Source organism: Bos indicus, chromosome 2 (assembly GCF_029378745.1).
Source record: "Bos indicus isolate NIAB-ARS_2022 breed Sahiwal x Tharparkar chromosome 2, NIAB-ARS_B.indTharparkar_mat_pri_1.0, whole genome shotgun sequence".
NCBI classification, from domain to species: Eukaryota; Metazoa; Chordata; class Mammalia; order Artiodactyla; family Bovidae; genus Bos; species Bos indicus.
This window is the reverse complement of record NC_091761.1, coordinates 106,597,800-106,624,843: the sequence shown is the minus strand read 5'-3', so window position 1 is coordinate 106,624,843 and position 27,044 is coordinate 106,597,800. Positions and strand designations below refer to the sequence as shown.

Below are 27,044 nucleotides of genomic sequence, written 5' to 3'. Positions count from 1 at the left end.
ATAGACAATGGGCAATGAAAATAAGGTCTAAATAAAAGAACCTGCTGGGAAAATTTCAGGAGCTCCAGAAAGGAAGAAAACCTCTCAGGCAGAAGATGTCCTGGAAGCATGCCCCTGGGGTTTAAAGGCACATTATTGGAGAAAAGACTCTTTGATGTAGAGAAGAAACACATCTCCTCTGGCACCAACAATCATGAAGTTTACTGGTTAAAATCATCCTGAATCTGGGGGAAAGGAGGAGCTTTATACATAAATCTCTTCTAGGTTCTCGTTCTCAAATCAGCAGATTGGCGGCTTATCTGTTTCAGTCTCTTTAGTAGGTGGCTTGTTGAGTAGAAGGAAGTGTTGGCAACAGCAGGGCAACAAAGGTTGGACCCCAGGAAGCTGGGGTCATGTGCTGTGTGTTGGCCTCAGGAGGTGGATGAGTTTCCTGCAGTGTTTGGCAGAGGCAGGCCTGGGACTGCTGTGTGGCAGTAACTGATTCCCCAGAGAGAGCAAGGCTAATTTCTCACTGGCGCCCAGGGACACCAGCACCTGTGGGACAGAGAGAGATGACAAAACACGACATGCAGAGTACTCTCGTTTGGCCAAGCAATTCCCAGTCTAGAAAAGAAAGCAAAAGAATATGAGCTCTCGGGGACTCAGATTATGTGGGAAAAGAAAGATTTTGGAGACAGGAACCACTAGGACCAGACTACTTCCGTTCTCTTTGGTCACAGACCATGAAACCAAGGCACCAAAGGACCCATGAACTTGTCCCCAGGAAGAGATAATAAATGCAGCAGCCAGAAGGTGAGACTCCCTACCGTGGATCTAGACCAGTGTGAATTACCACCAAAAATCCCTTTTATTATTTCCCCACACAGACTACAGAAAATTCTGTAGTGTATATCATCACCATCCTATCAAAACTTCTCTTCTGCAAGAACTGCCCAATGCCACCACATGGAGCTATTATAATTTGGGGGTTTAGCTTTATCATGGGCTTCCCTGGTGGTTCAGACAGTAAAGAATCTGCCTACAATGTGGAAGACCTGGGTTCAATCTCTGGGTTGGGAAAATCCCCTGGAGAAGGGCATGGCAACCCACTCCAGTATTCTTGCCTGGAGAATCTACATGGATAGAGGAGCCTGGAGGGCAACAATCCATGGGGTCTCAAGAGTCGGACACGACTGAGCGACTAAGCACTCACAGCACACAACTTTATCCTAGGTAGATGTGTGCTTTTCAATTGGGCTGTTTATATACTGAAAATTGAGCAAAAAAAACAACAACAACAGAATAAAGCAGTGCTTAAGAGCATGGGCTCTAGGGACATGGGCTCCTGGTTAAGAGTTCAAGCTTCTACTTCAGGAGCCACGAGTTCAATCAGGAAGGGAACTAAGATCTGGTATCCCAAATGGCATGACCAAAAAGAACATGGGCTCTGACTCAGACTCTCGAGTTCAAAAGTCCAATCCCACATGTTAGCTGTGTGACTGGGACAAGTGATTAAATTCTTTGTGCCTCAGTTTCATTGCCTGCCAAGTGAGAAGCATAGCTTAAACCAGATAATGCAGCTAAAATGCTAAGCATGGTACTTTTCATATGGTAAGCGCTAGAAAAGGTAGCATCTTCATGGCCCTCAGAAAAAAATGACTCTCTGCCTCAGCACCTCTAGTCTTCCCTCCCCCTCTCCTGCACAGCCTCCAGAAGAAAGTAACACTGCTCCTTGACAACCCAGGCATTTCCAAGCCCAGTGGAGCCCTCTTCAGGCCCCTTCCCATCTCCAGGTGGGAGATATTAGGTGAAAAACTCATGTCCAAGTCATGCCCCCTGAGTTTCCTGCTCCCAGAGAAGGAGGCAGCTTGGGTTTCCAGATGTCCCAATTCCTTAGACTATCTCAGAAAAAATGTTGAAAACAGCCCTGTCATGATGATTCACACGTCCCCTGGGATGTACCTGATGGATGCAGGGCTCCTGTCGGAGGCTGCGGAGAGCAACGAGGGCGGCTTCCTTCACATTTGGCTGGGGGTCTCCACACGCCATCTCCAGGAGCCGCTGGGGCACTTGGCACTGTAGCAGCTCCTCCCCCAGACCCTCAGGCCCCAGGTTGCCCAGAGCTGATACGGCATTGCGCCGGATACCAGCCTGAGGATCTTCAAGCAACTGGGTCATACCAGGTACTGCGGCTGCCAGGGCAGGTCCCAGGGGACCAGCTTGGTAGGCTGCGTTGCCTACAGCGAAGCTGGCTCCACGGCGCACAGCAGGGTCCTTGTCTCCGAGCCCCAGCAGCAGAAGGTTGAGCAGTCCTGCCTGGCTCTGCAGGGCCCCACGCAGGGCCATGCTGTGTTGGAGCAAGTGTCCCAGGAGCCCGTAAGTACGGGCTCGCACAGAAGTCTCTGGGTGGCTCAGGAGGCTGCGCAGGGGCCGATAGGATTCATCGGAGCCAGCCAGGAGTTCATGGATAAAAGACAAATGGCTAGGAGACAGTAACCGGGCAGTGTGGGCCAGGAGGGAGAGAAGGTCAGATGTCAGCAGAGGCTGGTCACCCAGGAGGGCAGTGGACAGGAATGAGACAGTGGTTCTAGGGGAGGCAACCACTGTGTTCACAAACTGGTTGAGAAAAGCGGGATCCGAGAGAGCCAGGCGTGTGAGGAGACTGATGGGCAGCTCGACTTGTGTCAGTGGGAGATGGTGGCAGCAGACCTGAAGAAGGGGGAGGGGTGCGGGCAAAACAGTTCAGGGAGAGGGAGAATGCACTGCTGAGAAATAACAAGGAGCCCAAAACCTGGGAAAGAAGCCAAGTTCTGCAGAGAACACCACAGGGGCCTGGAAGACCTGACCACAGCACCGCACGCGAGACACACACAACCTGGCGCCTGGGAGAACGTGTCCTTCCCAAGGCCAGGCCGCGGTCTGCAAGGCCTTGGTCTCTCTGCCTTCAGAGACTCACTCACTGTTTAGTGCCAACAATCGCCAGAGAAGCGATTCCTGGCTTAGGAGCAGCGTCTTCAGGGCCCAGACCAGGATGAGAGAATCAAGAGAATCCAGACAAGGGACTGATGGAGAGAGGAGTCACCAGCCCAAGCTCCCACCACAGGCCTCTGTTCAGGCTTGCATGCTTCCTCCACTCCAGTCTCAGATGCTATATGCCTCCAGGGACCTGGGAGAGCCCTACAGCTGTCAAGAAGTGAATGTGACACAAGGTTGACCACCTTCCTGCCTGGGTGGCTTCCCTGGTACCTGCAGTAGGTGGGCGGTGACTTCTGAGTCTGTGAGGTCAGCCAAGACACCTTCAAGGAGGTCAGCATCCACATCCAGGGCAAAAGGGAAGCAGAGGAGCTGGCAGACAGAGAGCACCACGACGGGGAGAAACTCAGACCCTTGTGGCCTAAGGAGGGCAGCGTGGAAGGATGGACTCGGTCTGGCTCACCCAGCCTTCCATATTCTTCCCCCAACCCTCCTTCCCTAACCTCAGTAATCACATTTCTTGCCTCACAGCTCAAGCTGTCAGCTCTTTCTCTCCTGCCTGCCCCCCGTCCATCCCATCCATAATAGAATTGAAATTTTCAACTCACGCCTGGCCCAGGTGATGCAGGAAGCTGGGCGAAAGCAGATGCTTCAGGGTGGACATGAGGATACTTCCACGCTGAGACAGGTGACTCAGGCATAACTGGGGCTCCTGGGTAAAGGTGGCCATGGCCAAGCTCAACAGGGCTGCCATGCCTGGAAACACCAACAGTAGAGACCCAGTGGAGCAGGCAAGAGGCCTAGATGCATCCCCATGGTTCTCAGGGGCACCACCTGTTCCCTGATCCCGTCCCCATCCTACAGCAGCTCCCACACAGACTCTGCCATCCCCTCCCAAGACAGCAGCACTAGTAGCCCTCTCCATGGGCCAACCCAGTTCCAGGCTGTTTCCTCTTGAAGACGGATCAGTACACTGGCCCGACAAAAGGAGCCACGCTGTCGGAAGTGAGATACCTTGGGGTGAGATCAGCGTCCAGTCTGGCTCTGGGCTTTGTGGGCTGGACAGCGACACCTCCTCTTCCTGTGTAGATGCCTCCTCGGGGAGCCTCAGAGCCATGAAGAAGCGGTGCCACAGGACGGTCCACATTTCTGAGCTGGCCATGTCCCTTATCGGATTACCCTTCCCCTGCTAAAGCCAAAATTGAGAAGGGGAGAAGGGGGAGGTCCAAGTCAGGAGTCAAAAATGCCTTTTTTTCACTCTTCTTCCTGATCTATGAGGAAGGGGAGTCCCAGAAACAATTCTTCCTGTTTTTCCACCTAAGATTTCCCTGTTGTCTCAGTTTCCTCTCTTATCACATCTTAACCTCCCTGACCTCTCAACCCATGTGTACGCTTACTGGAAACCAGGCAATTACAGCTTTCTTTCCACTGAATCCTAAGGGATGCAGCTGAATGGTTCCCCTTAAAGGGTCTGTACTGGTGCACATGGGCCCAATCTAAGGCCATCACTGGTACTCTGAGAGGGGAGGTGACTGTGTGGTTTCTTCCTTCCTCTTGGCCAGCGGCCCCCCAAAGCGCCCAGTTTCTCTCTCCTTAGTTCCCACGCATCCTGGGATGCAGCTGTACCTGGGTAAGGAGCTGCAGCAGAAGGATGAGGAGGCCATCATAGAATCCACAGCCACCAGGTGGAGTCAGCCGGACCTGGTAGAGAGAGTCAGGAAGACAGCAGATCCCTGAGAGGGGCGAGCTGACCGCACAGACCTGCACAGCCCACTCCAAGTCAGGCAGAAGGAGCTCTTCTTCGGCCCAGAGTAGTGGGGAGAGTTCTTCTGGACTTAGGAGTCTTGGATGGATGGATGGATGCACAGCGTGCTCAATTGTGTCCGACTCTTTGTGACCCCATAGACTGCAGTCTGCCAGACTCCTCTGTCCATAGAATTTTCCAGGCAAGAATACTGGAGTGGGTTGCCATTTCCTCCTCCAGGGGATCTTCCTGACCCAGGGATCAAACCCACATCTCCTGCAGCTCCTGCAATGGCAGGCAGATTCTTTATCACTGTGTGTCTTGGTTCCTGCCTATTCATTCAACAACTATCTCTGTCCTAAAGACACGCAGTTTGGTAGGGTAACCAGCCACACAAACAACTACAGTTTAGGAAGACACTTACTGAATAAGAGGCTGTGAGGTAGGGGCTGTGGAGAGGGAGGAGGGATAGCTGAGATGCTAACTTTGCCCTTAGAGGTAGGAAACGGATGGGATTCAAAGGCAGACAAGGAAGGAAGAAGGCACAGCTTATATAAAAGACAGGTCATGAAAGGCCACAGTGAATTTTTGAAATGTGAACTCTTGGGTAGAGGAGGATTAGAGAGCCCAGGGGTAACGGATGAGCTCTGTGTGGCCTGCTAGCAAATGTGGACATTAACCCAGAAACTCCGTGGGAAGCTACTGAGGACCTACACAAGCTCCATCCATATAGGTAAGACTAGTGCCTGGTACTCAGCACATATTTATGTGTGAAATAATGACTGGTTGAGCAATAGGCAGGTTTTCCTTTAAGAAAGCTCACTTTGGCATCAGGGAAGAACACTAGAGAGTAGAGATCCTTCAGGAGGCAAGGGCCAGAGCCTGAGAGAGAGAGCAAGAGGGAGGGAAGGAAGGAGAAAGACGATGCCTCTTCCTCCCCCTTCAGAGGTCCTGTGTGTTAACAATAAATCTAAAGCCCTGACAGTTGGGGCTCAGAGGGACCTATATTATCCGAGGGCAGAAGGACAGGACAGGAAAGACTCCTGGATTCCCTCCAGGCTTACTGGAACTTCAGACTTTTCTCCCTGAACACAGACCTTATCTGACTCAGAGAAAGCACATCTCTGCATTCAGCGCTGGGAGGACTCACCTCTGCAGGGGCAGACAGGGCATGTGTGGCTGCAGCGATCCACTCCCCAGGCTGCAGGTCAAAAGTCACCCCTTGCTGACCAAGCTGCCCCAACAGACAGGCCGCCGCACTCTGTGGAGAGTCAGATGAGGAGGAGGAATGTCCCAATCTGAATGGTACTCAGGACAGGTGGAGAGGGTGTCTGTCTCCAGAAGAATGCCTCACAAACAGCTGCACATTAGGAAACAACTCTCCCGCTCCCAGAAGGTGGGATGATAGGGTGAAAAGGCGAGGAAGATGAACGCTGAGAACTCACCACAAGAGAGACGACGTGCGAATGCGTAAAGATGGTAGCAATCTCACTGCCTAGCTTCTCCATTCTGGAATAAGGAGATACATCAGGGATGCAGCCGTGTGAAAGGAGGCTGCTGAGTGACCTGCCCTCTCCCTTGGATGGCGCTTTCCACCAAAGCTGCATGTCCACCTCCAGGGCACAGAGTTCATGGGAATCTAGGTCTCTTCTTTGCAGAGAAACCTTCACTCTGTCCTAGTCCCTCCCAAGGACAGGCTGTATGGTGTCACTCCCCATAATCCATGTCAGGGTGACCCTACTTTATGACTCACCCACAAGGCAGATCTTGGAGGCGCAGGACAAGAAGGGAGAGGAGGTAGAGAGTCACTTCAGTAGACTCTTCCCTATCTACTACCTTTACCTATAAAGGAAACCCAAGGCATCAGAGTGTCCTCTGATTGAGATGGTGGGACCCCCTAAGAGATGCCCACTTGTGCCACTGGCCTACCTTGCCCTGGGCCAAGTTCAACAGTGACTCCAAGGCCAGGGGTTCTTGCCCAAGAAGATGGCATAAGCGCTCACTAACATGGCAGCAGGAGTAGAGAACCTAAGGGGTGTGGGAAGCAGTTGGTCAGGGAGGCAGGTCCTAGACTGGAAGGCTCAGCTGAAAGCAGGCTAGCCTCTTGACAGATCTAGGGGTGTCAGAGAAATTCAGGCCATGTCCACCTCTTGCTGAGAGACTGAGATGCAGACATGTCTCAGTTCTAGTGAGGACTGGCTGACAGCTGGGCTATCTCAGCTGAACTGATTTAAAAGCAGAAAGGGGTCCTCCTCTATGGGAGGGCAACAGGGGGGGATGTCTCTCATCTCTCTCTGTTTCTCTCAGTGTCTCGTTCTCTCTCTTTCTCATTCCTGGAAATGAAAAAGAAATCTGAGGGGCCAAGAGTTCTGGGCAGGCAGTACCTTGAGAAGGGGTAGGCACAAGATGGGATGCTGCAGGGCAGAGATGAGGGATGACCTCAGGTGGTTGCTGTCTTTGGTGAGCTGATCAGCCAGATGCTGAGCGATCTGTGGAGACATACCTGAAGACTCAATCCCATTCCCTTTATTCCAATCCTATTCCTCTCGTACCTCCAACTAATCAGGACTCTCAACCCCTTGCTTGCCACTCTTCCCCAGATTCACCAGGAACCTCAGACCTCATTCTATCCCCAGTCTTCATGCTCATTGGAAAAGCAAAAGACAAGGCCTAGGTAAGTCCCACTGCAGGCAGGTACAGAGGAAAGTGTTGCTGGCCAAAAGGAGTGGGAAATCTGAACCCTGAACCCTTGAGCAAGCATCACTGGTGGCTTCGGATCAGCCACCCCACCACATGGGCAGTTTGTCATGGAGCTCTTCAATCAGCTGGCCAAGGGCCCTGGGATTCTGGCTACATCATGTTCAACAAGTAGCCCAAACCTAGTCGTTAGCACCTGCTTCTGGAAGTACTGAGTAAAGGCAGACAGAGAAGCTTGTTTTTCTGCTTTTCTGAGACACTGGGGCCAACCTCCCCAACTCTGGCAACAGCGACAACAAGAACAAATAACTGTAGTTCAGGACTTCCCAGGTGATCCAGTAGTCGAAAATCTGCCTGCCAGTGCAAGGGACACGGGTTTGATCCCTGGCTCAGGAAGATCCCACATGCAGCCGGGCAACTAATCCCATGCACCACAATCACTGAACCTCCGCTCTAGAGCCTCTACTCTGCAACGAGAGAGGCTACCATAATGAGAAGCCCACTCGCTGCAACTAGAGAGTAGCCCCTACTCTCTGAAACTAGAGAAAGCTTGAATGCAGCAACCAAGACCCAGCGCAGCCATAAATAAATAAATAAAATTTAAAATAAAAATTGAAAAAAAATTTGTAGCTTAGACCTGCTCCTTGGCTTCCCAGCAGCCTGGCAGCCCCACGGGAGCCGTGCACATGGCCGCCAGCACTGAAGAAATGGCTCCAGGCAGATCCTCACTCTGCTCCCGAAGCGGCTGGCTCACCTGGGGGGCTCCTGTGCAAAAGGCAAAGAATGCAGAAAGGCATGGGTTGTTTCAAATTCTCCCTTCTTTCTCTCAGTTCATAGTTACTTGCTGCTGCTGCTAAGTCGCTTCAGTCGTGTCTGACTCTGTGCAAGCCCATAGATGGCAGCCCACCAGGCTCCCCCATCCCTGGGATTGTCCAGGCAAGAACACTGGAGTGGGTTGCCATTTCCTTCTACAATGCATGAAAATGAAAGTGAAGTCGCTCAGTCGTGTCCGACTCTGCGATCCCATGGACTGCAGCCTACCAGGCTCCTCTGTCCCTGGGATTTTCCAGGCAAGAGTACTAGAGTGGGGTGCCATCGCCTTCTCCATCATAGTTACTTAACACTCGCTAAATGCCAGACATTATTCTAGGCAACCGGCAGGAAAAAGAGCAGTGCTGGTCCTGCTGACAAGTCAGTCAAGAGAACCTCCCCTCCCCATTCCCGTTACCTGGGGGGCTATGGAAAGGGAGCTGTGGAGCTGTCAAGCCATAAAGGAGCCCGTCCAACACAGCCCGATGTGTAGTCAGCAGGCTGGAGTAGAAGGCTTTGGAGACGGTCCAGCTATTCCCGTCCATGGCTTCACACAGAACAGTAAAGCACTAGGGGAGACAGGCAGGGTTCACATTAGCACATCAGAAACCAGACTGGAATCAGGGTAAGGAGCAAGCATTCCCGGAGAACCTGAGAAAGGAGGAGGAAAACCCAGGGGGACCAGTTGTTGAATTCTAAGTATTCCTCACAGAGAAAGTGCAGAGTAAATTGCCTTCATGTTTGGGAACAGGATTTTTAGGTGTCAATCCTATTTTGATCAGCTGCTTCCTAAATGATATTTCTCGAAGTAATATCGTGGACCCCGAATATAAGAATTCCTGGGGATTCGTGAGTCCTTCCCAACCCAGTCTTCAGAATTTATTCCAAACTCCCCATGCTACTCACTGCACAGTGACATATGAAAAGTGCTGACCAATAATGTGAGTCACTACTGGCCAAAATTTAGGTTAGACATTAACAGCTTCCTGACCAGAAAGGATGAGTGATGTTAAGACAGGCTCCCAGACTAGAAGAGATTGAATGGACTGCTAGCTGGAGGTAGGACTGCAGCCCACATCTGTGCTCCCAGTTGCCAGTCTGAAACTAAACAGACAATTGTTTCCTTCCTTGCACACGTTCCTCTCTTAACTGTCTCTTCTGAGACCAGTCAGAACTCAGCTATTTTCTCTTTCAATCCTCCCTTCCTGTCCCTCACATGCAGAGTTGACCCATCTAGGTTGCTAGTCTGTAGGACAAACAAGGTTGGGAATACTAGCTGATCTGTAAGTCTATTCAAGAAGAAATTACTTCTATTTGTGGTTCCCTAAAATAGGTTACACTGCATACTGCTTCTGCACCTTAATATACATTACTGTTTCTGCCTGGAATGTCCTCCCTGCTTCCTTGTCTCATCCACCTGGCAAACTTCTGGGTGTCCTTCAAATCCTAGCAGAGATGATTTCCTTCTTCAAGATTTCTTCTATGATCCTACATACTTCCCCGATGATCCACTGGTTAGGACTCCACACTTCCCCTATAGGGGGGTCCCGACTTGATCCCTGGCTAGGGAACTAAGATCCTGCATACTGTATGGTGCAGCCAAAAACAAAAAAAAAAAGACTTTTCCTATGACGCTCCAGGTAGTGTGAGTCTTCCTCAGTGGTGCTTCTGTGTTTTATATGAAGTTCTAGTGTTTTTAATTTACTTTATTACTTTTATACATTTTATTTTAATATTTATTTGGCTGTACCATCTTGATTGCAGCATGTGGGATCTAGTTTCCTGGAGTCTTAGCCACTGGACCACAAGGGAAGTCCTTCTACTGTACTTTTCACACTGTTGTCCTTTATCACATTTATCCTACTAGACTAGCCCTGACCCTTGAAGATACAGACTTTCTCTAACTCAGATGGTATACAGCACATAGTTGGCAGGCAACAGACATTTGTTGTATTACTTGATCTAACTCTATACAGTCATGAGAAACAGAATGGGAGGAATATGGGGAAAAACAGAGATAGAAATCTGGAAGGGAGAGCAGATTACCATAAGGATGTCCCTCCGCAAAGCCTGCTCGGAGTCATCTGGTTGGGCCAGCAGTTTCCCCAACAGGTCCAGAAAGAGGCTGGCGGCCTCCTGAAATACCTGTAGGCTGGGAAAAAATGAGTCCTGGTTTCTTCTCATCTCTCTACTAAATGCCCACATGTGGTGAATGGGTCAGTTCACGGCGGGTAGGAAAATCTCTGCAAAGGAACACATCAGAACGCTCTCCCTCTCTCTCCTCACACATACACACAGGGTCTCACATACACACCTCCAGGCCTCTTCTCTGCCATTTTCTCTAGTTTATTCCCACCCTGAGCCTTCCATTCAGTGTATGGTGACTACCGCTGACCCTTAGAACTTGAAATTCTGTGGGCAAATTTGGAGGTGACTCAAGGTCCTTAAAAGGACTTGCTGAAAAAAAAAGAACTTGCTGTACTCTGAGAGGTCACTCAGCTGACCCTTAAACCTGTCACAAATCATGGCTTCTCCTTACTTAGGCTCTTCATAATGGGGAGGGGAAGAAATGGGGGTAGAAACTGAAGTCAAACTGGCCAGCAGCGCAAGACTGCCTCTCATCCCACCTGTCACCTGTCTGGCTCCTCTCCAGATTGAAGGTGCAGGCAAAGTAGGCCTGAATCACAGCCACCAGGTCCTGTACGAAGGCCCCATACCAACATTGCTGCCAGGGAAGAGGACAGAGAGTTAGCGAAACTCAGGGGACAGAAACAAAGACCAAGGGAAAAATGGGTCAGAGATCCAATTAGGCTGACCAAACAGAAAGGGACAGAGTGAAGAGAACCTTTAGACAGAGAGAGGAGATCTCAAGGTCACAAGTGGTGGCCAACAGGCTATGAACAGCCCAAAATGTGTCCTGTTTGGTCTGGACAGCATTTTGGAGTATAGCAGGTTATATTTTTCAAAATAGCACAAATTCTCTTCTAAATGCCTTAAAAACACTCAAGACTAACACTCATCAGCAGAGTGCACTTCCAGCCACCTGAGCCTTAGCCCAGTAAACACTTCTGCATTCCAGCCTCTCGGTTCAGCTGTGACAGGACACAGCATGGGCACACGGATGTTGAGTCTCAACCTGAGCTCTCCCGCTGGTCGTCTCCATGACCATTTACAGGGTAGTGCCCGTGGGTGAGTTAATCTATGAATATTGAGAAATTACACAGAAAAATCTGGATTTCTAGCTTCTCTCAGAAAACTGGAAGATGTGGCACCATAAGCCCATTTTCCCACCGAGCAACAGTGAGCTGGATGAGCCTGGGTACGGGACCTCAGTTCTTCATATTCCTGCTATTCATATAGTCACACATGGTCTACTCCCCTGATAACGTTATCTGCCTGGCCTTGGAAGGCGTGAGAATTTGCAACTCATAATCTACTAAGCAGATAGGAAGAAGAGAAAGAAAAGGCAGAGGGGCCGATAGAGATGGCAGTTTGAAGAAAAGAAATCCAAAGAGAAGAAATGCCGGTCAGTCCTGAGAGGCAGCACTTACCTGCTGGATACTGTTGCTCTCCTGGCTGTGTTTGAGGAGACTAAGCAGCAGCCCGGGGAGCCCAGCCTCACGGCAGAAGGAATACAAGGGAACAGAGTCACTGCAGCTGGACAGGAGACTGCTCAGTACCCGGAGTGCAGGAAGGATGCGGGGAGCACCCTCCAGGGCGCCTTTTAGGATCTGGGTGACACGAGGGAAAGAGACAGTAATCCATGTTGTGAGAGATAAAAGAGAGTCACAGATACCAAGTGTCCCCAAGAAGCTGACAAAGAAGACCCAGTGTTCTTACTCCTTTTTTGGAAATCTAAAACCCAGAGAAGGAGAACAGAGAAACAGGGAAAGTGCACCAGGAAAGGGAACTATAGGTGGCCAGGGTCCCTGACTTAGAGGTGACTAAGGGGGAGCGGGATCTCCCCCTCAGTCAGTGACAGACCTAGTGACCATTCCTATCTGCTCCCTTCCTTCTCCAGTCCTTCACCTTAGAATAAAATGAAATGAAACCACACACACATTTCTGAAAATTAAAAACAATGGGCACAAAACAGTGCTGTTCAACTCCAGATAGACAAAACAGTATTATTCAGCTCTGCCTCTGGGGTTAACAAATTGCGACCTGCAGGCCAGATCCAGCCTACTACTTATTTTCATACAGCTTATAAGCTAAGGACAGTACTATATTTAAATGGTTATTTTTTAAAAGGTTATTTTTCAAAAGAAGACCAACATTTACATCAAGTACTTTACAATATGCCACTCACCGTTCTAAATCTGCTCATTTATTTACTCAAATCTTTACAATAACCTCAGTTACTGTGGAGTAAATACAATTACCAACTTTATAGAGAAGCAGACCGAAGCTTCCAGACAGGTTAAGTAAACAGTCAATAATCACATACAGGGGGCTTCCCTGGTGGCTCAGTGGTAAAGAATCCTCCTGCCAATGCAGGAGACGTGGGTTTGATCCCTGGTCCTGGAAGATCCCACATCCCAGGAGGAGCAACTATGTCCACGCGCCACAACGACTGAGCCCTTGCTCTAGAGCCCAGGAGCCGCAAGTACTGAAGCCCATGCACCCTAGAGCCTGTGCTCCACAACAAGAGAAGCCACCTCGATGAGAAGCCCTTGTCCACTCACCACAACTAGAGAAAGCCTGGCAGCCAGAGACCCGGCACAGCCGTAAATAAATAAACACACACAGTAGTTCAGCTGGAATTCCAACTCAGAAAGTCTTACCCTGGAGGCAGAGTTGTTAACCTCCTTTCCCACTGAAAAATTATCTGACACAAGGAGGCCATGTAGGGGCCAAATGAGAGGTGCAGGGTGCCAAGACAATGCAATGGTAAAAGGAGAGTCTTTTCAGCCAGTGGTGCTGGGATGATTATATATCCACATGCAAAAAGATGAATTTAGATCCCTACCTCAAAATACACATAAAAATCAACTCAAAGTGAGTCAGAGACCTAAACGCCAGAGCTAAAATTCTGGAAAGATTTTTTTTAATATAGGAGAAAATCTTTAAGACTTTGGGTTTAAAAAAAGAATTCTTAATATAATATCAGAAGCAAAATCCACAAAGGGAAAAAATGGTAACTGGACTTCAAAATCCAAAACCTTTGTGCTTTAAAAGACATTCTTCTAAGAATAAAAGGACAGATTAAGGCTGGGAGAAAAAATTTGCAAATCGCATATCTGATAAAGGTCTTATATCCAGAATATATAAAGAACTCTTACAACTCAATAAGAAGACAACTTTAAAATAAGCAAAGCAAATGATTAGATATTTCACCAAAGAAGATCTACAAATGGCTGGTAAGCACACGAAAAGATGCTCACATTAGTCATTAGCAAAATGCAAATTAAAATAGCAATGAAATACTATTTTACACTCACTAGGATGACTATATTCAAAAAGACAGATAATAATACATGTTGGCTGACTTTATTTTTGGGGGTTCCAAAATCACTGCAGATGGTGATTGCAGCCATGAAATCAAAAGACACTTACTCCTTGGAAGGAAAGTTATGACCAACCTAGACAGCATATTAAAAAGCAGAGACATTACTTTGCCAACAAAGGTCTGTCTAGTCAAGGCTATGGTTTTTCCAGTAGTCATATATAGATGTGAGAATTGGACTATAAAGAAAGCTGAGCACCGAAGAATTGATGCTTTTGAACTGTGGTGTTGGAAAAGACTCTTGAGTCCCTTGGACTGCAAGGAGATCAAACCAGTCCATCCTAAAGGAAATCAGTCCTGGGTATTCATTGGAAGGACTGATGTTGAAGCTGAAACTCTAATATTTTGGCCACCTGATGTGAAGAGCTGACTCATTTGAAAAGATAGAAGTTGGGAGGGATGGGATATTGGGAAAGATTGAAGGCAGGAGAAGAAGGGGACGACAGAGGATGAGATGGTTAGATGGCATCACCAACTCAATGGACATGAGTCTGGGTAAACTCCGGGATTTGGTGATGGACAGGGAGGCCTGGTGTGCTGTGGTTCATGAGGTCACAAAGAGTTGGACACGACTGAGCTACTGAACTAAACTGAACTGAACTGAATACGTGTTGGCAAAGATGTAGAAAAATGAGGACCCTTATACATTGCTGGGAAGGCAAAATGGTATAGCCACTTTGGAAAACAGATTAGCAGTTTCTTAAACATAAATTTACTATCTGACTCAGCAATTCCACTCCTATGCATAGGGCCAAGAGAAATGAAAAAAATCATTTCATTTCAAAACTAAATGTTCAGTTGTTCAATAGTGTCCAACTCTTTGCAATCCCATAGACTGCAGCACACCAGACTTCCCTGTCCATCACCAGCTCCCAGATCTTACTCAAACTCATGACCATTGAGTCGATTATGTTATCCAACCATCTCATCCTCTGTTGTCCCCTTTTCCTCCTGCCTTCTATCTTTCCCAGCATCAGGGTCTTTTCCAATGAGTCAGGTCTTCGCATCAGGTGGCCAAAGTACAGTAGCTTCAGCTTCAGCATCAGTCCTTCCAATAAATATTCAGGACGGATTTCCTTTAGGATGGACTGGTTGGATCTCCTTGCTGTCCAAGGGACTCTCAAGAGTATTCTCTGAGACCACAGTTCAAAAACACCAGTTCTTTGGCACTCAGCTTTCCTTATGGTCCAACTCTCACATCCATACATGATGACTGGAAAAATCATATCTTTGACTAGACGGACCTTTGTTGGCAAAGTAATGTCTCTGCTTTTTAATATGCTATCTAGGTTGGTCACAGCTTTTTTCCAAGGAGCAAGAGTCTTTTAATTTCATGGCTGTAGTCACCATCTACAGTGATTTTGGAGCCCAAGAAAATTAAGTCTGTCACTGTTTCCATTGTTTCCCCTTCCACATGCCATGAAGTGATGGGATCAGATGCCATGATCTTAGTTTTCTGAATGTTGAGTTTTAAGCCAACTTTTTCACTCTCCTCTTTCACTTTCATCAAGAGGCTCTTCAATTCCTCTTTGCTATCTGCTATAAGGGTGGTGTCATATACATATCTGAGGTTATTGATATTTCTTCCAGCAATCTTGGTTCTAGCTTGTGCTTCATCCAGCCTGCCATTTCACATGATGTTCTCTGCACAGAAGTTAAATAAACAGAGTGACAACATACAGCCTTGACATACTCCTTTCTCAATTTGGAACCAGTCTGTTGTTCCATGTCCAGTTCTAACTGTTGCTTCCTGACCTGCATACAAATTTCTCAAGAGGCAGGTCAGGTGGTCTGGTATTTCTATCTCTTGAAGAATTTTCCACAGTTTGTTGTGATCCATACAGTCAAAAGCTTTGGCATAGTCAATAAAGCAGAAGTAGATGTTTTTCTGGAACTCTCTTACTTTTTCTATGATCCAATGGATGTTGGCAATTTGATCTCTGGTTACTTTACCTTTTCTAAATTCAGCTTGAACATCCGGAAGTTCTCAGTTCACATACTGTTGAAGCCTGGCTTGGAGAATTTTGAGCATTACTTTGTTAGCCTGTGAGATGAGTGCAATTGTGTGGTAGTTTGAATATTGCCTTTCTTTGGGATGGGAATGAAAACTGACCTTTTCCAGAAATGAAACGGAAAACATATGTTCACACAAAGATTTCCTCATGGATGTTCAAAGTAGCATTGCTTATAAAAGCCAAAAAGTGGAAATAACCCAAATTTCCATCAATTGGTGGAACAAATAAACAAAATGTGATATATACATACAATAGAATACTAATTAGCAATAAAAAGGAACTAAGTACTGAAACAGGGTACAACATGAATGAAACCTCAAAAAACATGCTAAGAGAAAGAAACCAAAGACTATCCATTGTATGATCACATTTACGTGAAATGTTCAGAAAAGGCAAATCTATGAGACAGAAAGCAATCTCCTTGTAAGTGCTATGAGTAGGAATGATGATTAACTGTAAATAGCTAGGAATTACCTTTTTAGGGTAATGAAAATATTCTAAAGCTGAATTATGGTGATCATTAGTATATCTGTATTAGAAAATAAAATAAATTGTTACATCTGTATTTTTAATTTTGTCAAAAATTTTGTAGAAACGTGTTTTCTCTCATTAGAGAAGTAGTTATGGGACTACCCTAGCAGTTCAATGGTTAAGACTTTACTTTCCAGTGTAGGGAGTGTGAGTTCAATCCCTGGTCAGGGAGCTAAGCTCCCACATGCCTCTGGCCAAAAAACCAGAATATAAAACAACAGAAGCGATACTATAACAAATTCGATAAAGACTTTAAAAATGGTCCACATCTAAAAAATCTTTAAAAAAAAAAGAAGCAATTAAATGATATCCTCCATTTTTTTCCCTCTTGGCAGTCAACGCCTAAAAAGGTTACAGCTGAAAGCTTGCTTATCCTTGCTCTGAAGAATACTTTTTCCCTTTAGAAAGAGAAACCCAAGGTCTGCTCTTTCTGTATTACTAAAAGAAATTACCAAACCTCCCTAAATTAAACAGACAGTAGTGAAAGAACATTGGAAAGGGACTTTCTCCTTATGCTAATTAATGTTTTTTAACACCTCATCTGTGCAAACAGTCTCCAGTCCCATCCATGGTATCCTTCTGCCAGTTACCTGCTCTCCAGCCTCATGCAGCTGACTCTGGATGCGCTGGCAAAAGTCAGGATTGCACAGCAGGGTGAGAGGGGCCTTCAGCTGGATGGGCACAGGCTCGGTAGTCTCTAGCAGGTATTGCCACTCATCATCGCTGTCTTGCTCCTGAGGTATCGGAGAGAGAAAGAGGTCAGGAGGCATGTGTTAGGTTTGAGGCAATAGCTCCCACCCTGGGGAATCATGAAAGTAAAATGAAAGTGTTAGTTGCTCAGTCATGATGGACTCTTTGCAACCCCATGGACTGTAGCCCCCCAGGCTCCTCTGTCCATGGGATTCTCCAGGCAAGAATACTGGCGTGGGTTCCCATTCCCTTCTCCAGAGGATCTTCCCAAACCAGGGATCGAAGCCAGGTCTCCCGCATTGCAGGCAGATTCTTTACCTGGGAAGCCCAGGGAATCATGAAGTAACTGCAAAAAGCCAGTGACTCCTTTGGCACAGCTGTATTTTTTTCAGCCACCAATTTAAAAAGATGCAACTGGCAGTATGTGAGAGGTCTTGAAAAGTCTCTTGGAGAACACTAGCATGTGTACATAAAGAGATACCTAGGAAAATGTCCACTGCGTGGTTTATAATAACAACATCATAAAGCTAGTCAGTAAAGGAATAATAAATCATGGCACATCCATGTTAGGAAACACTAAGAAGTTATTAAAAAGACTAGGATTTCCCTGGTGGTCCAGTGGTTAAGAATCCGCCTGCCAGAGCAGGGGACACAGGTTGGATCCCACATGCCGTGTGGCAACTAAGCCTACACGCCACAACTACTGAAGCCCAGGTGTCCTAGATCCTGTGCACCACCACAAGAGAAGCCAGCACGCTATGAGAAGACTGCTCCCTGCAACTAGAGAGTAGCCCTCTCTTGCCGAAACTAGAGAAAGCCTGCATGCAGCAACAAAGACCCAGCCCAGCCAAAAATAAACAAACAAGCAAATCTTAAAAAAAAAAAAAAAAAGATCATAGTACTGACAGTGCATCACTCATGTACCGTTTTTACCGAAAATGCATGACTTGAGTCTAACCATGTGGAAGTATCAATCTGAGGAACATTCTACAAAATAACTGACCTGGGCACCTAAAAACTGTCAATCATGAAAAACAAGGAAAGAAGTATAACAACTAAATGCAATGAATGACACTGGACTGGATTGTGGACTGGGGGGGAAATGTGTTTTTGCTATAAACATTACTGGAGCAATTGGGAAAATCAAAATATAGATTGTAGATTAAGGAACAGAACCATAGCAATGTCAGATTTCTGACTTCTATAAATTGTACTGAGGTAGTGCAAGTGCATCACCTAGCTCTTAGCAAATATGCACTAAGGTCTTTGGCAATGAAGGGGCATATCTGAAACTCACCCTAAAATGAATTTTAACAACTGGTGAATCTGAGTAAAAGGGTATATAGGAATTCTTGGTGCTATTTTCACAATTATTCTTTAAATTTGAAACCTTTTCAAAATAAAAAGTTAAAACCCTAAAAAAACAAAAGATTAAAGTTGACGTAGAAAAATCTTAACAACAGATTATACGGTAATAGATGCATGAGGCAAAACAATACCTACAGTCTGGACTCAGTAATGTAAAAACAGCCAAACGATATATTCTATGTAGCTACATACATACGTATAAAACCACAGAAAGTCTGGAAGCAGACAGATACCTCGGGACTGAGATAAGGCTAAGGGGGACTTTCCTTTTTACTAATGTACTCCGATTTTTTATAATTAAATGTTCACATACTATGCAATTAAAATCTATGAATAAGAAGGAAGCAATTTTTAACACGAGGGGACTCATCCTTAGATGGTTGGGAATCACTGTTACAGAAAACCGCTACCAAGACCTAACACCCATGGCAGGGACTCACCTCATTTTCCAGATCCACTGCATCAAGGCTCTGCTGGCCCTTCACCTCTGGCCTCAGCTCTGGGAACACTTGCTCACAGTCCTGAGTGATCCAGTTTTCCCTGCCAGAGGAAGCAGGGAGTAGGATGAGTTCCAGACCTGTGAGGCTTAGGGTTAACTTGTCCCTCCCTCTAGGTCCAGTGTAGGAATGGAAAGCCATAGAGGACTGGCTAGAGGAGATCTTCTAGGATCTGGCCAGGACAGCATATGTTCACTACACACATATCCTTGACTGCCTCCCACTGTGAATCTTATTTTCAAATCTACCTTGGTGGTTTTCCCCTGTAGCTCTCAACTCAAATAATCTTTCCGTGTGTCTGGAGATGATTTTTTTTTCTTTTTGGTTAATGTACAACTGAGATATAGAGAAAAGAAAGTTACCATGTTTCCTGATGAAATCAGGAAAGCATCTGGAATCAGAATTCAAGAACCCAAAACTTAGACTTCCAGAGCCCTGTCCACATTTAGGCAGTGATGAGTGACAAGAACCATGCTGCATTTGCTTTGACTGGAGCCAAAGCTCTGCAAATCATGTTATCCTATAGATCCTGCGCTCTACCCTCCTCACCGAGGTGCAGGGGGCGCCTCTCCAGCACCCCACTCAGCCCAGCTGCTCTTCATTTCTGATGCTACAACCCCAGTTAAGAGGCCTGGTTCCTGAGGAGTGTCCTTGAGTTTGGGCAGAGGGGCTGTGCCAGGAGCCACCTTGCTGGTCCTATCCTCTTGCTCAAGGGGAGGTTCTGTGTTCTGGTGTTTCTGCAGGAAATGGGCAGGAGACACTGAGTCAGAACTATCTGGTTGCCATAAGACACTATGAATTTCATTCGAAGCCCTTTCCCAAACCTAGAAAGTCACCCTCCTGCTCTAGCTTCCCCAGTCACTAGTCTGGCTAGGTCACACATACCCCTCTGCCCCCACTCACCTTCTGCTTGGCCTCCTCAGCCATGCGTTTACAGGCTTGCCGCAATATGTGAGATCGATTGCCCTTGGGGGCCAGCCGATGAGCCTGTTGGTCCTTTAGGACCTGAAGTTCTGGGGGTAAGCGACTGGTGAATGGGGTACCAAAATCTGGGCCTGCTGGCTCGGTTAGTACTGCAGAAAGAGAAGAGGGAACACATGATCATGCTGGAGCTATGCCACTGTTTCCACCTGGCCAGAGACAATGGCAGCATCTTCAGGCTTCTGTGCAAAGAGGCCCTTCAGACAAAGTGACAAAGAGGGAAGGGGGTTACAAGGGAAGTGCAAGGGTCATGCAAAAGGCTAAAAAGAAAATTCAAGCTGGAGGGGTAAAGAATATACATTGGATCCAGATGTTGGGGCCAGGGCCGAGAGCGCTGGGAACCCTAAGGACTCACTGGTGACTCGACCAGCAATAAAGGGGTGATGTAAGAGGTCTGGCCAGGACAGACGCTGCCGGGGGTCCTTGGTGAGCAGTCCCTGAAGGAAGTTCTGTGGAAAGAAAGGATACCTCATCAGTCTGCACTTCCCCATGGGCTCTCAAACTCATCAGAACTGGTCAACCAAGACTTTTTTTTAAAAAAATACTTATTTATTTATTTGGCTGTGTTGGATCTTAGTTGCAACACTTGGGAGCTGTTGTTGCAGAGCACAGACTCTCTAGCTATGGCACATGGGCTTAGTTGCTCCATGCCATGTGGGATCTCGGTTCCCCGACCAAGGATCCAACCCACGTCCCCTACATTGCAAAGCAGTTTCTTAACCAATGGACCACCAGGGAAGTCCCCAGAGTGCATTCTTCCAGCAGACATGTCTTAAAAGCTGAGCACACGCACATTTATTTACTGTGTGCTCGCCATGCAGGGATCAAACCCATGCCCCCTATAGTGGAAGCCCGAGTCTTAACCACTGGACCACCAAAGAAGTCCCTCCTTTGTTCAGATTCTTTTTGGTCATTGTTTGGGCCTCCTTAACTAAATAGGTTTGGGAGAAACTTCTCTCTTTTCATCGTAGCTAAAATAAAGGAAAGTTATAATGAGATTTTACTCTGGGAGAAGGCTGCATTTAGACTTTATTGAAGGCTCAAATCAGGCCCTTGAAATAAAAAGGGTCAACTCTTTTTCCTCCCTCCCTGGCCTACTGAGATTTAACTGCAATGAACAGGCACCATCTCTATACTCTGCTCCTAATAAGTGAGCTAGCTCCACTAGCTCTGGCCATTTGGATATCTGAAGATTGTTCCTTTCAGGAAGAGGACTGATGGCTCTGTTGGCAAATCTAGAAATCATTCGGACATTGCATCTGATAGGCAATTAGGAGAATAGAGACTATGTAAAGGAGAAAAGGAAAGATATAAGCATCTGAATGCAGAGTTCCAAAGAATAGCAAGGAGAGATAAGAAAGCCTTCCTCAGCGATCAGTGCAAAGAAATAGAGGAAAACAACAGAATGGGAAAGACTAGGGATCTCTTCAAAAACATTAGAGATACCAAGGGAAAATTTCATGCAAAGATAGGCTCGATAAAGGACAGAAATGGTATGGACCTAATAGAAGCATTAGATATTAAGAAGAGGTGGCAAGAATACACAGAAGAACTGTACAAAAAAAGCTTCATAACCCAGATAATCATGATGGTGTGATCACTCACCTAGAGCCAGATATCCTGGAATGTGGTCAAGCCTTAGAAAGCATCACTACGAACAAAGCTAGTGGAGGTGATGGAATTCCAGTTGAGCTCTTTCAAATCCTGAAAGATGATGCTGTGAAAGTGCTGCACTCAATATGCCAGCAAATTTGGAAAACTCAGCAGTGGCAACACGACTGGAAAAGGTCAGTTTTCATTCCAATCCCAAAGAAAGGCAATGCCAAAGGATGCTCAAACTACTGCACAATTGCACTCATCTCATACGTTAGTAAAGTAATGCTCAAAATTCTCTAAGCCAGGCTTCAGCAATATGTGAACCGTGAACTTCCTGATGTTCAAGCTGGTTTTAGAAAAGGCAGAGGAACCAGAGATCAAATTGCCAACATCCGCTGGATCATGGAAAAAGCAAGAGAGTTCCAGAAAAACATCTATTTCTGCTTTATTGACTATGCCAAAGCCATTGTGTGGATCACAACAAACTGTGGAAAATTCTGAAAGAGATGGGAATACCAGATCACCTGACCTGCCTCTTGCGAAACCTATATGGAGGTCAGGAAGCAACAGTTAGAACTGGACATGGAACAACAGACTGGTTCCAAACAGGAAAAGGAGTACGTCAAGGCTGTATATTGTCACCCTGCTTATTTAACTTCTATGCGGAGTACATCATGAGAAATGCTGGGCTGGAAGAAGCACAAGCTGGAATCAAGATTGCTGGGAGAAATATCAATAACCTCAGATATGCAGATGACACCACCCTTATGGCAGAAAGTGAAGAGGAACTAAAAAGCCTCTTGATGAAAGTGAAAGAGAAGAGTAGAAAAGTTGGCTTAAAGCTCAACATTCTGAAAACTAAGATCATGGCATCTGGTCCCATCACTTCATGGGAAATAGATGGGGAAACAGTGGAAATAGTGTCAGACTTTACTTTTTGGGCTCCAAAATCACTGCAGATGGTCACTGCAGCTATGAAATTAAAAGATGCTTACTCCTTGGAAGGAAAGTTATGACCAACCTAGATAGCATATTAAAAAGCAGAGATATAACTTTGCCAACAAAGGTCTGTCTAGTCAAGGCTATGGTTTTTCCAGTAGTCATGTATGGATGTGAGAGTTGGACTGTGAAGAAAGCTGAGCGCCGAAGAATTGACGCTTTTGAACTGTGGTGTTGGAGAAGACTCTTGAGAGTCCCTTGGACTACAAGGAGATCCAACCAGTCCATTCTAAAGGAAATCAGTCCTGGGTGTTCACTGGAAGGACTGATGCTAAAGCTGAAACTCCAATACTTTGGCCACCTCATGCGAAGACTTGACTCATTGGAAAAGACTCTGATGCTGGGAGGGATTGGGGGCAGGAAGAGAAGGGGACGACAGAGGATGAGATGGCTGGATGGCATTACCAACTTGATGGACATGAGTTTGAGTGAACTCCGGGAGTTGGTGATGGACAGGGAGACCTGGTGTGCTGCAATTCATGGGGTTGCAAAGAGTCAGACATGACTGAGTGACTGAACTGAACTGAACTGAACTGAAAGGGAGCAGTAACTGTTTCTGGGATCTTGAAATTTCTTCTTCATTTTGATATAGGACCATCTGGAAGACTCGCAGGCTTGGCAGACCTTAGGTCACCCTCCCAGAATAAGCCCCTGTAGTACAAAAGCAAGGCAGCTTGCCCCAGCTCCTGCATTAATTCAGTAACTTCAAAGTGCAACCCCAGCTCTGGAAAAAAAACTGTGGAAAAGGGAATAGGACAGAGACAGGTTTCTGATGCAAAAGCAATCTGTCAATATCCATTACCTTGAAGCAAGGACTAATGGTGGGGGGCCAGCGCACAGGGTCCTTGAGAATAAGGCTGACCAGCTGAAAGATGCTCGTGGTATAGAAGGGAGGGGTGCCTACTGCCAGCTCATACAATATGCAGCCCACCGACCAGAGGTCCGCAGTGTGGTCGTAAGGTCGTTCCTCCACCAGCTCTGGGGACATGTAGAGTGGTGTGCCTTTGATGGATGTTAGCACCATTGTGTTAGTGCTCATAGCCCGGGCAAACCTGCAGGAGATGATCGAATGGAAATGGAGAGAAGATATTCAGTCAAAACTAGAGCTGCTCACTGCTAGCTATTACTGTGTGAGATCGCCCCAACCTGAACAGAGAGAATGCCTTCTAAAAGACCCAGCAGGAATCCCATTCTCCAGCCCAGGTTCTAAAAGGAGGCCCAGGGAAGTCAAGCATACAGTACACGGCTCCCTGCAAAACCAGAAGTGGCGACACAAGGTCAGGCTCCTCACCCAAAGTCACAGAGCTTGATACCACCACCCTTGGCAAGAAGGATGTTCTGAGGCTTCATGTCTCGGTGGAGGATACGGTGGGAATGCAGGTAGTACAGGGCTGACACCAACTGGGCAGCAATGGCCTGAACCTACAGGTCAAACAGTCAGGTGGGAGGAAGAAAGGAAAGGTCAAAGGAAGGAGCCCAAGGACTCCACCCTAATAGTTCTGTAGACATGACCTTCTCTTCCCTCCCTTTCTTCCAGAGCATCACACCATATCTTTCTTAGTTCTTGTATTTCATTTGTTTATTCATTTGTTTTCTTGTGCCTCACAGATTCATCATCTATTGATAAGGCAACAATAATGATTTTACTTGTCTCATAGGATCATTGTGAGGATTCAAATGAGTTCAAGCATGTAAAGTGATGGAACACTCAGAATGGTGCCTGGAACTTAGTAAGCATTCACATATATTATATGAATTATATATTCATATATATTAACTGTTATTACATAAAACAAAGTCCCTGTTCCCAAGAGCTGTAGCCAAACAAATAAGACAGACAAAATAAACAAGGTGATGACTTACAAATAATGATGGTTGTTTGGAAGGAAGCAGGATGCTGTGACAGGAAGTCCTGATGGGGGCCTACTTGCCAGAGTACACAAAAATCCCTGGAATGAATATGGCTGGAGAATGTGTTCAACCTACTGCTAACTACTGTGTCTTGGTGGTGAATCCTGCCTTAACCACAACTCTTATCCCTTCCTGTCTCTCTGGTACCACCACACCTGGACTTCTTTCCTAAAGGTGCCTAACAACAGGAATATTAGCTCCTTAAAATAATAGCTAACTATTGAATAGTGTGTGTCAGGTACTCTTTCAAACACTTTACATGAATCAACTCATTGATCTTCCCATTAATGCCTTACGAGGTAGACATTATTATTATTTCCATTTTAAAATGAGGAAACTGAGTAAAGAGAGGCTAAACTAATTTGCCAAAGAAGACCCAGCTAGAAAGTGTCAGACCTAATCTCTGTATTCAGAGAACTTGGGTTCCAGTTTTCACATACCTTACTGTCATACCACATTGCCTCCATATACACACAGACTCTTATATTTTACTCAGGAGATTTCAGAATAGAGACTCTCTGCACCCTCAGCTCTCCCTACAGTTCTTAACCTGAGGAGAGGTCAGGGGCGGGAGAAGTTTGAGCCGGGAATACCTGGTCTTCTGGAAGTTTTCCGTCATCTTCGAGGATCTGAAAGAGCTCTCCTTCAGCATAGTCTGTCACCACCACCACCTGCGGGGAATAGGCAGTGCTGCTGATGGCTCCAAATGTATGCATTTTGAGGCTGGGAAATTCCTGGGACCCTTCCTCTTGGGGAGAAGTGACCCCCCAAACCAAAGCACACCTCTTTGTCAGTCTCAAAGCTATCAAGCATATGCACAATGTTGGGGTGCCGCAAACCCCGCATGATTTCAATCTCCCGTTGCAGATTCCTCAGCTCCTTCTCTGAGCGTCCCAGTTTTGGAATGAACTTCAGGGCCACCACCTGTCAGTGGTAAAGTCAAGAGTCAAGGCCTAATTGCACTATTGAAACATTAGCACCAGGGCTCTGGAGCTGGCTTTAGATTGTCTGAGAACAATTCTCCCTGTACTTTGCTAGTCTCCCAATCCACCTTACCCATGGTACCCTCCATGGGTAGCCTCCAACTGACCTTACCCAGGCTTCCCCTGCCTCTTGCCCTAGGAGGAAACTGCCTTTGTCAGTTAGATCCTTTTGGTGGATTCTGGGAGAGGTGTTCTGATCTGGATAAAGAACTCAAAGTTTAAGGGATTTAGGAGAAAGGGAAGAAAGGAAAAATTAAGAGGGTAGAATAGAGCTCAAGTGGTTTATCCCTTCCTATATGGTAAGTGGAAGTGTTAGTTGCTCTGTCATGTCTGACTCTTTGAGACCCCATGGACTGTGGCCCACAAGGCTCCTCTGTCCATGGGATTTCCCAGGCAGGAATACTGGAGTGGGCTGCCATTCCCTTCTCCAGATCTCAAACCAGGGATTGAACCTGGGTCCCCACACTGCAGACAGATTCTTTACAGTCTGAGCCACCCAGGAAGCCCCAGATACTACTACTACTCATAACAATAATTTGTTGTTTGCTAGGTACCAAACATTGTGTCAAGTGATTCAGTGTGACATCACACTTAATCCTCAAACCCCATCACTCAGACACTGTTCTTAATTTCATTCTATAGATGAGAAAACTGAGACAGAAGAAAGGTTGAGTAACTTGTCTATAGTTCTAAAACTACAAAGTGGTGGAGCTATGATCTGAACCCAAGTAAGCCAATTTCAGAGCTCATATTCCATAAGTATGAAGGAGTCAGTGTCTTAGGAACACAGGTCACTGCTCTGGTCCCATACTCCACTGGGGTTCAGAGTGTGGAATCCCACCCAAGAGATGTCCCTCCTTGTTCACCACCTGAGCACTGTATTTTCTTCGACCCTTGTACACCCTCCCAAAAGAGCCTTCTCCAATCATCTCCAATACGTGGTACTTTTCCATGACAGAGATTTCAGGATCACTCTGAAGGAAGGAAGTAGAGATGGTCAGCTCCAGGGACAGTTCCACACATCTGGGAGGCCTGGCTCGGGCACGGAAGAAAGGTTAACGTTAGCCGGCTTGCCTTTTCTTTTTTTTTTTCGTAACAATCCAGGTCTCATAAACAAGGTAGGGTGTAGTGGATGAAAAGATGTTATCTTGAAGCAGACCGCCTCCTGTAGTTTTTCCTTTTCTCCTGCTGCCCCCCAACCAAACCTCGTTCCCACCCAACCCCGAGACCCATTCCCCGTCCACCCAGCCTAGCCCGCCCGACCCTAGCCCCCTTCACTCGGCCTCTCCCCTCGGCCCCGCCCCCTTACTCAGCCTCACGCCCCCCCCGACCCCGCCCCCTCCGTCCAGCCTCGCCCACGGACCCCGCCCCTTCCAGCCACCCCAAAGTTCCTGCCACTGCCACCCTCTTCAGCACCCTCACCCCGCGCGCTCAGCGGACAGGAGCCCCTCTCTTACCCCCAGCCTAGGAGCTTCAAGCTCCTCAGGCCGAGGGACGCCGGCCTTGGCCTTCAGCTCCGCCCCTTCTGGCTGCCTTCGTACTTTGCCTGAGTTAGCGTTCTTCTCCACCCCCACTGCCGGTCTCTTTAGACTCACACTGTTACCAATTTTACTCGGTAGAACTGGTCAGAGGTTCGGAGAACAAAGAGGTTCAGGGGTGTGGGCGAGACAGTGGGCCGCCCATAGGCACTTCCTAAGGGCACTTCCGAACCGTCCCTTGGCCATCAGGACCGTCTAAGGACCCGGACTCGGCGGTTGCCTAGAA

General features: G+C 47.0%; 1 protein-coding gene across 4 annotated transcripts; it reads right to left on the bottom strand.

The window, feature by feature from the left end:
* Nucleotides 1–179: 179 nt before the first annotated feature.
* STK36 (serine/threonine kinase 36) lies at nucleotides 180–26,994 on the bottom strand. 4 transcript variants are annotated; one of them, XM_019976826.2, is made up of 27 exons: nucleotides 26,876–26,994; nucleotides 26,150–26,312; nucleotides 25,081–25,221; nucleotides 24,891–24,968; nucleotides 23,678–23,808; nucleotides 23,189–23,438; nucleotides 20,147–20,240; nucleotides 19,714–19,883; nucleotides 19,360–19,547; nucleotides 18,754–18,853; nucleotides 16,846–16,989; nucleotides 11,755–11,934; nucleotides 10,831–10,928; nucleotides 10,250–10,355; nucleotides 8,622–8,772; nucleotides 8,031–8,158; nucleotides 7,081–7,185; nucleotides 6,626–6,724; nucleotides 6,450–6,538; nucleotides 6,142–6,205; nucleotides 5,847–5,957; nucleotides 4,579–4,653; nucleotides 3,967–4,141; nucleotides 3,561–3,708; nucleotides 3,226–3,373; nucleotides 1,942–2,688; nucleotides 180–534 (listed from the first exon to the last, which is right to left on the bottom strand). In XM_019976826.2, the coding sequence occupies exons 2-27, from the start codon at nucleotides 26,231–26,233 to the stop codon at nucleotides 391–393; spliced, it is 3,948 nt and encodes a 1,315-aa protein (XP_019832385.2). In that variant the 5' UTR covers nucleotides 26,234–26,312; nucleotides 26,876–26,994; the 3' UTR covers nucleotides 180–390. The 4 variants fall into 4 exon arrangements, with proteins under 4 accessions (XP_019832385.2, XP_019832368.2, XP_019832377.2 ...); XM_019976809.2 differs by lacking the exon at nucleotides 26,876–26,994 and adding an exon at nucleotides 26,738–26,854; XM_019976818.2 differs by lacking the exon at nucleotides 26,876–26,994 and adding an exon at nucleotides 26,703–26,845.
* Nucleotides 26,995–27,044: the final 50 nt, after the last annotated feature.